The sequence below is a fragment of the Ictalurus furcatus genome, chromosome 24, assembly GCF_023375685.1.
Source record: "Ictalurus furcatus strain D&B chromosome 24, Billie_1.0, whole genome shotgun sequence".
NCBI classification, from domain to species: domain Eukaryota; kingdom Metazoa; phylum Chordata; class Actinopteri; order Siluriformes; family Ictaluridae; genus Ictalurus; species Ictalurus furcatus.
In genome coordinates this window covers 11,241,747-11,257,940 of record NC_071278.1, presented here as the reverse complement: position 1 = coordinate 11,257,940, position 16,194 = coordinate 11,241,747, and the positions used below count along the sequence as shown (strand labels likewise).

The following is a 16,194-nucleotide window of genomic DNA, read 5'->3' as shown; positions in this document are numbered from 1 at the left end:
CCTGAGTAGGAGCAGAAATGGAGATTCAGTTCTGTGCCCATCTATCCATCCATCCATCCATCTTCTACCACTTACTCCTTTTCAGGTTCACGGTGAACCTGGAGCCTATCCCAGGGAGCATCGGTCACAAGGCGGGGTACACCCTGGACAGGGTGCCAGTCAGTTCTGTGCTGGTGGACTGAAAATTAAATGAAACAAAACTCTAAACTAAGCAGAGCTTAGATTCGTTTTTTTTTTTTTTTTTTTTTTTTTTTTAAAAAAGCCTGGCTCTGGCTTTTTTCTCTCAGTTTTGAATGAATTTCTTATCTTATGTATTTATTTAAACTCAAAGGAATGCCTTCAAAATTATAGTCCACATAGAGAACACTAACTTGCCAAAATGCTGCATTGAGAGACTCCTAAACCTATAAGAGTTAGCTTAGAAGGAATTTATTTACCTCTCTGTTGTTTTATATTCTAGCTTTTTGATTAAAAGCCACCAACTACGTTAATAAACTACTCATTTACTCACGCATGCAGGACTTTCCAGTGTAAAGAATCTTGTCTTAATTGTGGTTTCTTGTTTTTTTGAAAAAAAAAAAAAGAACTTGACCATGTGACATTTCTTTTTTGTTTTTGAGTGATTGTATTTTAAAAGCAGTTTGCCTCCGACTCTGTTTAGTCATGCTGTTGCATAACAAGCTTATGGAAATCCAAAACTAAGCTTGAAGACCCTAGCCACATTATTATGCTTATCAGCTTTCCTTGGCTGGGATTTTTTGAGAGCACAAAAAAGAAGGGGGTAGATAGGCACCTTCCTCTGAGTGTGTTACGCCCAACGATGCTTTCGGCTGGCTTCATGAATCTCCAAGGAATCCTGTGATAGCCTTTACGTTCCCCGGTTGTTAGCTTGATGGGGAAACCTAATTGGTGGGTCGGAATTGGCCAAGACTAAATTAGGGGGGTGAATCAAGGGGAAGTGTGTGTATATGTGTGTGTGTGTGTGTGTGTGTGTGCGTGTGTGTGCGTGTGTATATGTGTATATATGTGTGTGTGTGTGTGTGTGTGTGTGTGTGTATATATATATATATATATATATATATATATATATATATATATATATACGCACACCTTTTATTTTTATATATATATATATATATATATATATATATATATATATATATATATATATATATATATATATATATATATATAAAAATAAAAGGTGCAGTCAGTAGGTGGTGCATAACTCTTTGTACAGCTCAGGACTGCTGGCTTTTAATAAGCATAGAGAGGCCATCATCAGTCATGTCCGTTATATGTTACTGTGTGCATCTGTGTCACTTTCAGCACTGATCCTGTTTCTCTTAATTGTATGGGTGTAATAATACATGATGCGTCGCAATGTAAAAATAGATGTGCACTTCACATCGTGGAAGTCAGCATTCTGTTCATAATGCATGTAATGCAGTTGCACTGTTTGAACACTATGGGTCAAAATTTGAGCTTGGAGTATAAAATATATAGAGAGCATGCTGGTCAGGTGATTACTTTCTTTCATGGAGAGCCTGCGAGATCTGTACTTGTGAAGCCTGATAGCTCCAGATTGCAACAAGTAGTTAAAATAAGTTATACGGTTACACGGCCACGTTATTACAGTTAAAAAGAGCTCTTTATTAGCTTTGAACCAACACTTAAGGCTACAGAGAGTGGCCATTTTAGCCGACTTTGGAGCTCTTTTTCTGCTCTTTTTTAAGTTCATTATGTTTAAGTTGATTATTTTCCCTGTGTCAGAGGCCTGTAGTACATTTTTCTTTTTTTTTATTTACAATATTAAACCTCCATTTATAGCAATTTCTGATTTATTTCGTTTTATACAGACAAAAATGCACGGTTTTGCGTTATTTATGACTCAGAAATGAAAAAGGAGTCTTTTCAGTCATGATTTTTCTGCATTCAGTTTTTTTTTCACAACATTCTGAGAATCGAATCGTGACCAGAGTGTGTCGTTACACCCCCAGTTAATTCTGATTATATAACTTAACAGAGGTAATGAAGATTTACTGCACTCGTGGTACACTTTTCCTGTTGGATAAAATCCTGCAATTCAGATAGTGGGCATGCCAGGACTCATTCTAAAACAGGTTCTTCAGTAGACATTACACACTAGTGCATAGTCCTTCAAGAATGTGTACAAAGGGTTCTAACAATTTGCATTTGTAAAATTTTAATGCTTAACATTTTGTATGTAGACCTGCAGACTTTTTCACACCGTTGGCACAAATCTAACTTTCTGTAGTTGGTTTAGCTTGATATCTTTATTATTATTTATTATTATTCCTCTTTCTGGGAAATTTTCTGGGAAATAAGTAGATGAATGGTCTGGAATGAACACAAGGTAAACAAGTGGCTGTTGAGATCTCGACCTGTGTTTCCCGTTTCCTTTAAAACCTCAGTGGTTGATGGAGTGAGCGGCGTTCCAGCTGAGAGAGGAGGGCTTTGTTTTGATTAAGACCGAGCTAAGATGAGCCAATTCAAGGTTTAAACTTTCAGAGGGCGAGGAAAAGCGTTTAGCAGTCTTCAGGAAATGAGTACCTACTTGCCCATCACTCCATGTGGACCAAATTGAAATCCCTGTTGATTTAAGTGTTTTCTGCGATGCAGGACATTAGCTGTCTCATCATGTTGGAACGTTTCTGGAATTTTTTTCATTTAGGCCTTGTGAACTAGTGCTAGTCTGTACGGATGGGTGTATTTTCTGAAGATCCAAAAAGAAATGGATAAACGACTAATGTGTTTGTATGGAAACAGGAAGCAGTCTTTGTAAAGATGTGGCCTTGTGCAGGTACAGATGATCAAAGGGCATTATGTGTTCAGCTCGTGTGTCATAAAGCTTAAATCTATAACCGCACATAGGGTGTGTGTTTGTGGCAGTTACATTCTTTGTTTAACTCAGTCCCAGCAGATTATCCCTCAGATTTATTGCCTCATAGGAATGCTCTGAACTAGAGCCATGCCACTATTCTAGGAGTCATGTGACACAGCCCCAGGGAGTCAACAGCATCATGTCTCATTTTGATCTTCAGTCGAAAGTGCCTTGTCCAAAATGATTTGCACATTCTGGAAGTCAGGATGCCACTTACCCAATTAACAAGTGCGTTGACCTATTGCTAAATAAACAGTACTGCTTTTGGTTTTGCTTCCCACTTTCACATCGCTTTTTGCTGTACTTACTGGAATCAGTGAGCACCAACATGAAAGCTCAGTGACATGCATGTTGCGGATGTCTGATCTCGGCTGGACCTTTGAAGAGCTCGCAGGGTCATTTACCAAGCTGGAGTGCATATGGAATGTTTCTCAAGTAGTGCTGTTTCTTCACATGCTGAGAACTACAGTGCTGACCGATGGCTCAATGAGTCTTTGTTCAGATGGTGTAGCTCTATGGAGTTCCCCGTCAGTATAGAGACACTGATTCTTATGCCTGTTGAGTACTACACAAAAGAGCTGGGTAACTACAAAGACAGAGGGAGGGAAGGAGGGATGTACTCAAATGGGAGGACGTGCCCACAGGAAGCGGGTGCACTAATGCCACCTGGTGGTGAGGCAGCACGTAAAGTGTCAGAACGTTTGTCTGTTTTTTGTTTTTTTTTTCCCCCCTCACCATGCCTCTTTTCCAATGCAGAACTGCATCATGCTGGAGATCGGTAATTATTTATGATATAGAGGATTTTAATTAGAGTAAGGGTTATTTCAAGCACTGCCCAGACATTTTCTCCCAACCGAATTGAGTTCGGTGGAAGAAACTCTGGATAAAGAATCGGGCACCATGAATGAAAACCAGTTGGTGAATATCTAAAATGGGAATGTCATTGGTATGGCTCTTGGTGCTCAGAACAGTTTGGCAGGAAAAGGAAAAGAGGCTTGTGTGTGCCAATAACGAAGACAGATGGCACACATTTTGTCATGAAAGAATAGGAAAGCCCCTTTAGAATTAGTGAGAGCTGAGATTTTGACTGTAGTCTATATGGCTTGGTTGTGGGAGTAGGTCAGCCCCCTCACTGTGAATGTGAGTGCTTGCTTTCTACTGAGCACTATTGCACATATTGCTATGGCTTTGAATGCTTGGACAGAGGTAATCCCACCTGGACTACATGACCATCACCATACAAATTTTTGAGGCCACCTCACTAAACCTCAGTGGTGGTTCAGACGTGCTGAAATAATGCATAATTTTCTCCCCAGCTAGTTCTAGCACTCAGGATTTTGACCACAAGGATTACCAGATTTCTTGTTCAAGAACATTGTTCAGATACTCTGTTCTTCCTCCTCCTCCTCCTCCTCCTCCTCCTCCTCTACCTCCACCACTTTCTCATCCTGTTCCTCATGCCCACTCTCTTTTCGGTCTCTCTACAGCGCTGGCATTGCCGTTGGTTTCTACGGGAATGGAGAGACCTGCGATGGTGTTAACCGGATCACTTACTCACTGCGCCACGCCAACCGTACTATCGCCGGCGTACAGAAACTGGTATGGCTACCGCAGTGCATTCCTTTCTCATACGGCTTGCCTTGATCTGTTCATAATCACCTATTATCACACACACACATATAAAACCTCCCAATTACCAGCTTATCTGAAAACCTCAGGTGAAAGACCCTAATGGAAGTCCTGTCTATTCTGTCTGTGGTTTTGTGCTTACAGGTATTAGACAGCGCCAGCTCCTTGAATCTGACCGTCGATGAGAATTTGCAGCAGTTGGAGAGAGAGTACACGAAGCACACTGATTATCTGTCGATTGTGCAGAAGCTGCAGGGCCAGCTGGATGATCTGCTCAAACAGATGGTGGAGATCCCTTTCTGGCGCAATCCTAGCATCTCTCTGGAGGTGCTGGCCGTCAGGATCGAACTGTATGACTGGTATAGGTGAGATGCAGGACAGTGGTATCAGTGCGCCTCGTTTTTGTCTAAAGCATAATGTTTTTAATGTGTAGTGTGGTGGTTCGTTTCTGTATAAGAATGTTTCTTGTTGCAAATGAACAGGGCTTTGCTCACTATTTGGTGTTCAGCTGCAAGTATGGAAATGAGTAGAGAGAGAGGGGAAGAAAAAAAAGAAAGCCGAAAGGAATTCTGACTGTCATGCCAAGCGTGAACAGTGCTTTCTTACAGAGAGTGAAAATTAGCATTCTGCTCACTCCCTGAATCTTTCAGACTATTGTCACCATTTATATTTCTCGCCAGAAAAAACCCGTGCTAGAATTTCGTTTACGAGCCTTTCTAACATTAAGTACATGGCAAATCCGTAGATTGAGATTTCATCATCACGAAGGAAGGAGAATCAAAGCTGTTCTTTTATTCAAATGCATTTTTCACCCAACATGAAACATGGTCTTTGACTTGTAGCCCTGGAACTAAAATCACAGCTGGCGTCTCCAGTGGGCATGAAATCCTTAAATTTCCTTTAAAAAAAAAAAATAAATAAATTGTGGGAAAGTACCTATAGACAGCATTTAGGTGAAGCTGAGCAGATGGAAATGCTCAATACAGGAAAATCTGACCTGCTTGTACGGCGTTAACACTCGAGCACTATATTCTCACATAAACACACATTCACACTTCTCATCGAGCTTTCAGAGATTTCTACATGATTTTCTAGGTGCATTGGAAGTATTAGATGAGGACTAGAGCTTCAATAATATACATTTCTGCCTCAGAGTTAGTAATATATTTGTGGTTTCAGGTGGCTGGGCTATCTGGGTCTTCTTTTGTTCGACGTGCTCATCTGCCTGCTGGTGCTCTTCGGCCTTATTCGCAACTCTAAAGGAACTCTGATTGGGTGAGTGTGTCTCTGTGTGTCTCTGTGTGTCTCTGTGTGTGTCTGTGTGTGTCTGTGTGTGTCTGTGTGTGTCTGTGTGTGTCTGTGTGTGTCTGTGTGTGTGGGCTCATGAATAGGAGTGTGTCGTGTTATACACGGCGCTCTGGGAAACCACCACAGTTAAGTTTCACATATAACACCGTGTTGATATTACTCCCAACTTAACCGTCCTTACTAGTCTGACTACCCTTTAACTATGTCAGAGGTTCTTGACCTCGGGATCACGACCCCGACAGCTGGTCTCCTGAGATGCAGATTGGGTCGCAGGAGAATTTTACCAGCCGTTCTTCACAATACGTATAAACTTGAGTTATGTAAATGTCTAATAATAATTCAAACTGTCTAATTGTTATTATTATTATTGTTATACGAATTTCATTAGGCTTCAATCCATCATGTTAATCAGAGTCTTTACACCGGACACAGGCTGTGCACAGAGCAACTATTTGAAGCAAAATTCTGTATTCTATATTTTGCAGTGTATTTCCTGCTACAGAGTGTCGAATCGAACCGTACAGAGTAGGGGTATAATGATCGCGGTCACAATTCGATTCAATCCACGATTCTGGCTTCACAATTCGATTCAGTTCAATTCTCTGTATATTTTGAACCAAATTTGAATGAAGAAAAATGACTGAAAAGGCATTTTATATTAAATTATTTTTTTATTTCTGACTCATTAACAGTGCAAAACAATGTGTGTTTTTGTCTGTATAAAGTTAAATAAATCAAAAATAACTATGAACGGAGGTTTAATATTGTTTAAAAAAAGTGCTACAGGTGTCTGATACAGGGAAATGATCGATTGAAACATAATGAGGTTTGTAGCAGCGCCTGAGGTGTAATTTTTACCATAAATAGAGCCCCAAAGTTGGCCAAAATGACCAAGTTTCGTGGCCTCTTTCTCTGGCACTAGATCACAGCAGCGCCGGGCTGGTGTCATTTAGCATCTACTAAAGAGATTTTTTAAACTGTTATACCATGATTGTGTAACCACTGTGATCTGGAGTTATCACGCCCAGCGCATGCTCATTATTTTCTAACTCTTTTGGTAATGCTTTTGGTGTAAAATGGGCTTTACGCTCATGAGAACATAACCTCAAATGCAATACGTGAACCCGACAAACCCCCAAGTGTTGATACCATTTACTTGCAGTTATTTAAGGCATGTGAGAATTTTGAGCACTTAAAATGGGCTCGCTGGACAAAAAAAGTGTAAGGACCCCTGCTTTAACTGCTAGATGTAAAACCTCCGGAGCCCCTTTGACCAGAATACGTCGTCGTAACGACATCCATCTCTCCGATAAAGCTCCACAAGTCTGTAATTGAAGAACTGAAGCAGTGAAACAGTTCTATTTTTCTGTTCATTTCACGATAGTTTTAATAGTCCTTCATTATCAACGCTTTATAAATCCCCTTTTTACTAGGCTCTATTTTTAGCACAGGCAGGGATATTTTAATCTCACTGAATCTGGCTATTACAGAAGTTTACACACTATGGAGCACAGATTCTATTTCTGTATTTATTTGTGCGTTTTATTCATTTGATAAATTTTCCAGTATATATATTTATCGATTGATTTTGTTTTGTTTTTTTTTCATTTAGATGTTTCCAGATGCATTCCTTTGTGTATTACGCATTCATTTTGTTGCAAGTGTAAGGAGTGTACGCCTGAACCCGCTGACGGGTTCTGGATTTTAATGCGTTTTCACAAGCTTTGAACTGAATCTTTGTAAGATAAGGTTTTAATGAGTCCATGAGCTTATAAAAGTCCTTCAGCTATAAAAGTTAAAAATATCTATATCTCCTCTGTAGGTCAAGCAATTTATTTATATGTTTGGGCATCTTAACATGTAGATTCTGCTATGAAGCTGCAGTCGTCTGAGGAGATCTCGGGACTAATCAGGTTTGCTTCCCGCTGAGCATGAAGGCTTTTTTTTTTTTTCTTTTTATTGATGAAGCCTTGTTCAAGTTCAAAGTGAAGATGCAGTGATTGAAAGGCAGTGGGGAACAAGCCGAAGTTTGTTGTAAATATCCATTACACCCAAAGTTTCGTGAATCACGGATGTTTCCGCTGGTGATATGTTCTTCACTTTTACACACGAGCTTTAGAAACATTCCTTTAATCTTGCATTCAGAGAGGTCATTTCTCTTCTAGGCATGCGAAGATGTCATACAGAGGTGTAATAAGGGGTTTGATGTGGAATTCCTAAGGTGCCAGGAGAAGCGGAGCCCCTCTCGCATGACATGATTATACTGTATGTAACTTTAATGCTAGTTAGAACACTCATTATTGTTTACTTCTGTCCGTGTGTCTCTGTGCAGGGTCTGTTTACTGGGCGTGTTGGCACTAGTAATCAGCTGGGGATCGCTGGGTTTGGAGCTGGCTGTATCCTCGGTGAGTGTCTCCATGGCAACACTAGCCAGTTTTGTGTGTGCGTGTGTGTGTTTTTTTTTTTTTTCGTTTTTTTTCCAGCTCTCTCCATTTTGCTCCTTCATATACCTGTACTCATCACGTGCGGGACTGGCTGCGTTGCAAGGACGAAGATTATATAACGTCTCTTATATAACATGCACCCTGGGTAGCACGCTACGTACAGTGTAGTGCGTTTCATAGTGCACCATGAGGGCAAATGTTGCCAAAACAGACGGCTGTAACACTGTAAATGTACAGCTGTCTTTAAGTAAGTAAGTGGACCACAACACTTACTCTAGTACGGTTCATTTCATAGAAATGCCCTGCTTCTTGATGCATCTTAAAACTGGACACGTTTGAAAGAAAACTTTGGTCTGAGAGTGTCATCTTGTTTACAATGAAAACGCTGCTTTTTTCCCAGTATTATTTCCTCCTCACTTACATCTCAGTCACTTCTCGAAGTTGCCAGTACATGGCTCATGTATTTTCTGTCTAAAATAGCGAACAATTCAGGTTTTTGGAGGTTTATTTATACATGTTTGTTTTATGTAAACACTCTAATGATGTAACCTCGATATCGGTCACAAACCCACACATACAGGTTATATCATGAGTCTCTCTTGTATGTAATACATATTTCAGGTCTTAATGGTAGGACTGTGTTCAATGCATTAACTTTCTTATCTTTTTCTTCTCTTTTCTTTTTTTCTTACCAATTCCACACACCCTTTCATAAATAAATTATTGTGGAAAAACCTCCAGTTTCCTTTTAGTTATCTCTCCGTGTAAGTATATCATATGAACAGCGCTAATGGATTGTCCGTGTGTGAACACCGTGAGTTAAATACAAGGATTAAAACGTTATTGTTAAAATTCAAGGCCTTAAATATTTATAGATTATAGATTACAAAAGGAAAAAGCACAACGTACAGAGTGTATACGGTTTCGGATTGTAGCATGATGCACTTGATTTCACAGGTAAATAATAGTATCTTTAGTTCAATTGTCGAAAGTCTGTAAATATATACCAGAGGCATGGTCCGTTGAGAGCATACAGTCTAGAGAACAACATAAATCAAGATTGTTGTTTATTTTCAATTGCTTTCATGGTCTCAAGTGATTTTCGAAGTAATAAGAAAAAGAAATACTGTATATTTTCCTGAAAACGTGTGCAAATGTGCACAAAAGGGTTGAAGTGTCTGGGTTGGGGACAAAGAAAACTCTGGTTGTTATTTGATGATAAATGTGGTAAATGGTCTGCACTTATATAGCGTTTTTTTTTGTTGTTGTTGTTTTTTGTTTGTTTTTTGTTTTTTTATAATTTGCGGTTCCAAAGCACTTTACACTGTGTCTCATTCACCCGTTCACACACACACTCACGCACCAATAGTAGCAGAGCTGCCATGCAAGGTGCTAGCCTGCCATCGTGAGCAACTTGGGGTTCAGTGTCTTGTCCAAGGACACTTCGGCATGTAGAGTCATGTGGGCCAAGAATCGAACCGCAGGCCCTACGATTAGTGGACAGCCAGCTCAATGACTAATGATGGTGGAAATAAAGCTAGGCTTCTTATTTGGCTCAAACAACAAGGCTTTATTAGATGTGTAAATTCAGTCTAATAGCCCTTTTTGGAACAAGTCTACTGGTTTTAAGAGTCCAGGTTTTTATTTTTGTTAATCCACAGAGATCTAGTATCATAATTAAAAAGTGTTCTTGCTCCATTTTTTTTGTTTCCAGAGCTCTAGTGACTTTTGTGTGGCACCCGACATGTACGTCGCCGACGTGGCCGAACGCTACGGAGTCCTCAACAAAGGTGAGATTTCGCACTTTCACTTTTTAAATAAATAAATAAATAGTCTGTTTAATCAGGGTGTTCCTTCTACGAAAGGCGAGTCACTGGCCGTGAGCTTTGCCGTGTTGAATAATAGGGCAAGACCGTGTTATCCAACCTTTCATGGTGGAGCTCACACCTGGTGTATTTTCCTCACCATGGCTATGATATGTCCTGTTGGCTTTCAGAGCTAAATCATCCTCTTAGTTCATCATTCGTGTCCTACTCAAGCTACCAGCGGTCAGACATATACAGGGAGCCCGTGGAGTGTAAATCACCAGCATGAGGCAGCTAAGAGGTCGTGCAAGTGTGTGTGTGTGTGTGTGTGTGGTGCCAGACGCCGGTCTGCACTGATCAGCAGGAGGAAGCGAGGCTGTAGAGACAGAATACAGGACAGAGATAGGAGTTCCCACAGTAATAGTGCACAGCAATATGCAAAGCAGTGCAGTAAGACTATTAATGAATCTTATTTAAAATCATATTTAAAACCCTCTTGAGCTTGCTTCATCTTTTGATTCTTGCTCTCTCACATCTGGAAGAAAAAAAAAAAAACAGGATTTACAGGATTTTGCAGGTTTTTTTGTGATCGTTGCGGGCAATTTTGCTGTGGCTTTTTCCTTCAAAACGTGTGACTTTTTTTTGCGGAAAACTACTTGAATTGGCGAAATTGCAATTGCACGAAATAGTTTTGCATGGCTTTGCGCAGTGACTTTGTTGGTAAAATGAGACCTTTTAGCTGTACTCGTTCGAGACGCGAGTCCTCATAGCACACAGTAAGCACTCTGACAGTGGCTAATGGCTGTGGATGAAACCAGCAATTCATCATAGAAGTGATCATAGAAGCATGAACAAGGGACCAGAGTGCCACTCGGCATCATCCTAAAAGCCATGCGCTGCACTCTGGGATCTAATTACACAACTCACACGTGATTTTTTTTTTTTTTTTTTTCCTTTCCTTTTCTTCATCTCTTGTGTTTTTATCTTTATCGGTTTTATTTAAGCTAAAGGCAGTCGTCTTTACGTCCTCTTAACGTGTTTGTACAACTTCAACGAATAAAACTAAAACAAATGCGAGCGAAACTTCGTCTCATCTTCATGGCATGCTCTGTAACAAGATGTCTGTTCCTATGGTATATTACAGTATCTGACTCGGTTTAGGCCAGCAGATGCTTTTTGGTCTAAAGGAGGTGCGTGTTTTAATCGTAAGATCATCTTTGCATTAATGACGCAATAGAACAGCCTGTCTGTCTGCCCCGAGGCCACTAGCGTCTCCACGGCCTCCGAGAGGTCACCGCTGCCATTATCTGCCAATGTCTTCCTCTATTCCGTCCGTGTTTGTGCCAGTCCTGTCCGCTCTAAATTTGTTGAAGATGGAAACAGCTGTGCTTTAAACAACCTTTGAGCCGAGCTCTACAATTTATTGGTTTATAGTGCAGAGAAGACTGTATATCAGATATGCTTGTTCCTCTCGGGTCGCTTTTTAAACTCACTCCTATTGTTCATGGGCTATTTTACTCTGACATCCCCAATTGCCCATTAATACGTCCAATTACTAAAGTTCATGTAAAGATGATGGATGAGGCTCTGGGTCTGTGGCTCGGTTATAAGCCATGAAAGCCTCTTGTGTTTGGCCATGTGTGGACATAATTGAGTGAGTGGTTCATTCTTCTCTTCAGCAGTGTTACTAGTTTTATTGTGTGTGGGGGGGGGAAGAGGAGAAGAAGCCAACTCTGAGATGTGGATTAGCTCTACCCCTACCAGGACTAGATGGAGATTTGTTGGCTGCTGCTTAACAGGGTGCCCTTGTGTGTGTGCGCGTGTGCGTAGCTGTGAGAGAGAAAGCGCGAATGATTTCATCACGCCTCCACAACCCAGGCCTACAGCTCTGACTCACTCCCGAATCGCTCCCCATTCGACTCGTCTACGCAAATGTACGCAGTGCAGCGGGTGTGTGAAACTCTGAAAATCACAATTACGTCTGTGCTGGAGCTTGTCAGGAGGTGGTGTGAATATGTAGCACTTCCTGCGCAGAAATAGAGCGTGGGAAGCTTTTTATAAACCCGTTTCTCTCCCACATATGCGTGCTAACCTGCATCCAGCATCTCCTGATTCGAAGTGAATGCATTCACAGTTGGCTTTTTTTTTTCTTTTCCCTTCAGCCTCTCAGATCACTGTACTAGAACATTCAAGACTTTTGTTTCTTATTAATGGGCTAATTAAGCAATGTAGTGTTGGGGGGCGGGGGCGGGGGGTCGTTGGGGGGCTGACCTTGTATTATTTCTGTATTCCAGTCGACTATCTTTCTATTTGAGTTGTCAGAATCAGGCTGTAAAGTGCATTTGTGACTGTAATGCAGAATCAGTACACTAGGTCATTTACCCATAGGTCATCAGTCCTTTGATTTTCCAACACAAGAATAGTACATTTCTACAGCCAAAAGTTTGTGGACACCTGACCACCATCACAATCATATCTGCTTTCTGAACATCCCATTCCAGATCTAGTCCGTCTTCGCTGTTATAATGCGCTCCATTCTTCTGGGAAGGCTTTCCGCTAGATTTTGGAGCGTGGCTGTGGGGATTTGTGTTCATTCAGCTACAAGAGCTTTAGTGAGATCAGGTACTGATGTTGAACTGGTGAGGAGGCTCCAGTTCATCCCAAAGATGTTCATTGGGTTTGAGGTTTGGGTTTGATGTGTACAGGACACTCAAGTTCTTCCAGTCCAACTTTCTCAATCCATGTCTTCATGGAGCTCTTTGTGCACAGGAGCATCGTCATGATGGGAACAGGTTTGAGCCTCTTAGTTCCAGTGAAGTGAAATTGTAATGCTACAACATACATCTTCTATGACTGTTTGCTTCCAACTTTTTGCGGAAGGCCCACATATGGGTGTGACGGTCAGGTGTCCACAAACATTTGGCTGTTGAATGAGCAACTGCTCTTAGAGGTTTGAAAGTGTTGTCCTGATTTCAGTGGTTTGTTTCTCCTCTCCTCTCCTCGTCCTTGATCTGCTTGTCTCTCTTTGCTTCCGCAGACATCCTGCAGTATTACCTCCGGTGCAACGTGGGCCAAACCAACCCCTTCCAACAGGTAATCATGTCTTCAATCATCCCGTCTTTCTGACACCATCCCATTATCTTTGTGTATATTTCTTCATTCTCTCTTTTTTTATGGTAGTTTTGTATACAGCTTGGAAATATCCTGATTTGTCTTAACTTTTATTTAGTTCTGATTCTGACCCATTTATGAATTTATGACTCTCTTCTTCTTCTCTGTAGATTTGCTAGCCAAGTGGTGTCCAATCGTGTCTGCAAAAGGGCCGGTGTGGGTGTAGGTTTTCATTCCAGTCAAGCAGGCGCAACACCTGATTTGGCTTGTTTCATCAGTTGAGCTTGGCTTTCAATAGATTCAAGTGGGGCTTCTGCTTGGTTGGAATGAAAACTTGCACCCATACCAGTCCTTTCCGTAAAAGATTGGACACCCCTATGCTAGCCCGTGCCCAAATTGCTGCACGTTTCCTTTATTCACTTCTCTTCAGCATAGCCTCTGGTCTTCTGCAGTTCTTTCTACACCAGACAGCACTTTAGCTAAGGAAATCTAATTAGACTTAGCCCTGTCTTTTATGTGAATAATATATTACCCCTCTTAAAGTATCCCACCGCATGCAACTAATCACGGCAGGCAATGGCAAGCCCTTTCCATTTCAATACACATCTCGTTGCTTTTAAACAGCGGCTAATAGTCATATGGAGATTGTGTATTGATTTCCGTAACCCAGTGAGTCAAACTGCTGTCTGACTGATTCCACTTACATGGATGAGTCTTACTGAGTACAGCTGATGCCACAAACATCAAATTTCCTCTCATTTGAAGATAAAGATGCATTCTCCTTTCATCTCCTCTGCCTCACCCAGATAGATCGGGACCTTGAGGAAACATCACCAGCATCGTTTACATGGATTACAGAGGCATATTGATATGGTGTGGCGTGAATTATTGCAACCACAGGCTTTGTGAAGTGACACGGAGCAGACTGTACAGTCACATACAAGATGTCTTGTTTTGTTTTTTTGGAGGTTTTTTCTTCTGGCCCTAATATGCGATTTTCCAGCCTTTCATGGCGATTTTAAAAATAGAACCGTTGCTAAGAGCCCAAGCTGCCATCGCATCCTTTTCAAGGCGCCCTTCAAATATTAACGTGTTTCTGAGATGTCACGGTTCCATCGGCACACTGTCTGAAATGAACTGCACATGTTGTGTCGTTTGTATTATTTCTGCTCCTGTAGAAAGACCTCGAGCAGCCCGTCACCCACCACCCTCTCTACGTTACGGGCCCTTATGCATTATACAAGCTCACTAGGGAATAGCAGTGGGCAAGGGTGACGATGCGTCTCAGTCAGCAGACGAGAGACCATCTGTGTCTTCTGTTCGTTCCGTATCAGTCACTGAAAAAGTGTTTGCGACAGTCAGTGCTCCATTTCCTTTTGTTCCGGTTCCTTACACATCCGAACACACACGCTCATCAGTGCCCTACAGTATTACTTGACTCAGCTGGGTTTGGTGCTGGAGTAAAGTAAAACACGTAGACTGGCTGTGTTCCCCAAGATTTAAGAACTTCCTCTGCCAAAAAAAAAAAAACCCAAGAACAAACCACTTGGGCTACTTGTGTAAGATTACCCCGAGTAAATGTGCATGAAAATACCTCTACCACTGGAGTGCTCCTTGGGGAAAACTCTATCCTAATTTTATTACACTACATCCAAGACGGTTTTTTGTGATGTCCAAGCCCTTCATCGTTAAATAAAGAGTGTCCCAAAAGTCTCCATATGTATGGGACTATGTTCACCTGCACCACGTCGGTTGTGTCTTCGTCAGTGGATGTGTGTAGACGTCCACTTCTTCTCGGTCGGTCCGCAACGCTTCCAGGTGTTTTGAATTCGTTAATAAGTTTGGCGACAGTGACATGTGTATGATGTGCTCGCCGTGTTTCCTGGTCAAGTCCAACGCAATTGTGACATCCAGCCATGAGAATGATTTCAATACGTTCTTCTTTTGTCAAAGGTGTTCTTAAAGGCTGTCTGAACAACATATATATATATGTATGTATGTATGTGTGTGTGTGTGTGTGTGTGTGTGTGTGTGTATGTATGTATGTATGTATATATGTGTGTGTGTGTGTGTGTGTGTGTGTGTGTGTGTGTGTGGTGACAAATCCACCCTCTCTTATTGGATGGAAATAGTCGCCACGTTTCTGAAAGTGGCTCCAGTGGATAGAGTTGCCTTCGCTCAGAATTGTAAATTGGGTCGCATTAATGTCCCACTTTATCCATGTCTTTATTTCCTGATAAACTTCATGGAGTGGATTTTTTTTTATTTTTTTTTATTTTTTTTATTTATTTATTTTTTTATAGCAGATTTTAGGAAAGTAGACATGTTTATTAACTGCGTATACCTTCTGTTGTAGAAGCTGTCTGGAAGCCACAAGGCTCTGGTGGAGATGCAGGACGAAGTGTTGGGGCTCCTGCGTTCTGCAGTGCAAAAATTCCCCCAAACCAAAGTGCGTACCGTACACACGACACACCGTACACACAACCCGCAGACTGAGCTCGCAGTCTGACTGTATCTAGTGACTGCGTTCTGTGTTTACGGTATTGTCTAGTGCTGATTCTTCCCCTTTTCCCCCCATGCTCAGTAACATAATGACAGCTGACATGTAGGAAGTGTGAAAGGGAAATGGTGGCTTCTGGTGGCACAGGGGGAAGTGTGTGAAAAGTACTGACCCGGTAGGAAGACAGATCGCACACAAGTCCAGTCAAAGGAGCGTTAAAGAAAATTCCCAGTTTTTCGGACCGAAGCACTCCCATGTGTCTATGCACATGACCTCCTTCTGTGAGGACTTTTCGAGAGCAGGGGGAATTACAGGAAAGAGGAAAATTCTAGTGTGTTAAAAGTTAAGCTTTGGTGAAAATGAAGTGCAAGTAGAATACAAAATTAAGCGCAGCATTATCTTTATTGCACACACACACACACACACACACACACACACACATACACACGCTGAAGCTCTGCTTCAGAACTAGACTGACCCAGTTATGTCGCT

At 41.4% G+C, this 16,194-nt stretch overlaps 1 protein-coding gene across 1 annotated transcript in view; it reads left to right on the top strand.

Moving 5' to 3' along the window:
- Positions 1-16,194, top strand: part of ttyh3a (tweety family member 3a) — a 62,473-nt gene that overhangs the window by 31,936 nt on the left and 14,343 nt on the right. Inside the window, exons 3-9 of the mRNA XM_053612320.1 lie at positions 4,393-4,504; positions 4,679-4,899; positions 5,714-5,809; positions 8,175-8,247; positions 10,001-10,076; positions 13,129-13,184; positions 15,559-15,651. Of these exons, the coding sequence (XP_053468295.1) occupies positions 4,393-4,504; positions 4,679-4,899; positions 5,714-5,809; positions 8,175-8,247; positions 10,001-10,076; positions 13,129-13,184; positions 15,559-15,651 (727 nt within the window). The remainder of the gene's footprint in view (positions 1-4,392; positions 4,505-4,678; positions 4,900-5,713; positions 5,810-8,174; positions 8,248-10,000; positions 10,077-13,128; positions 13,185-15,558; positions 15,652-16,194) is intronic.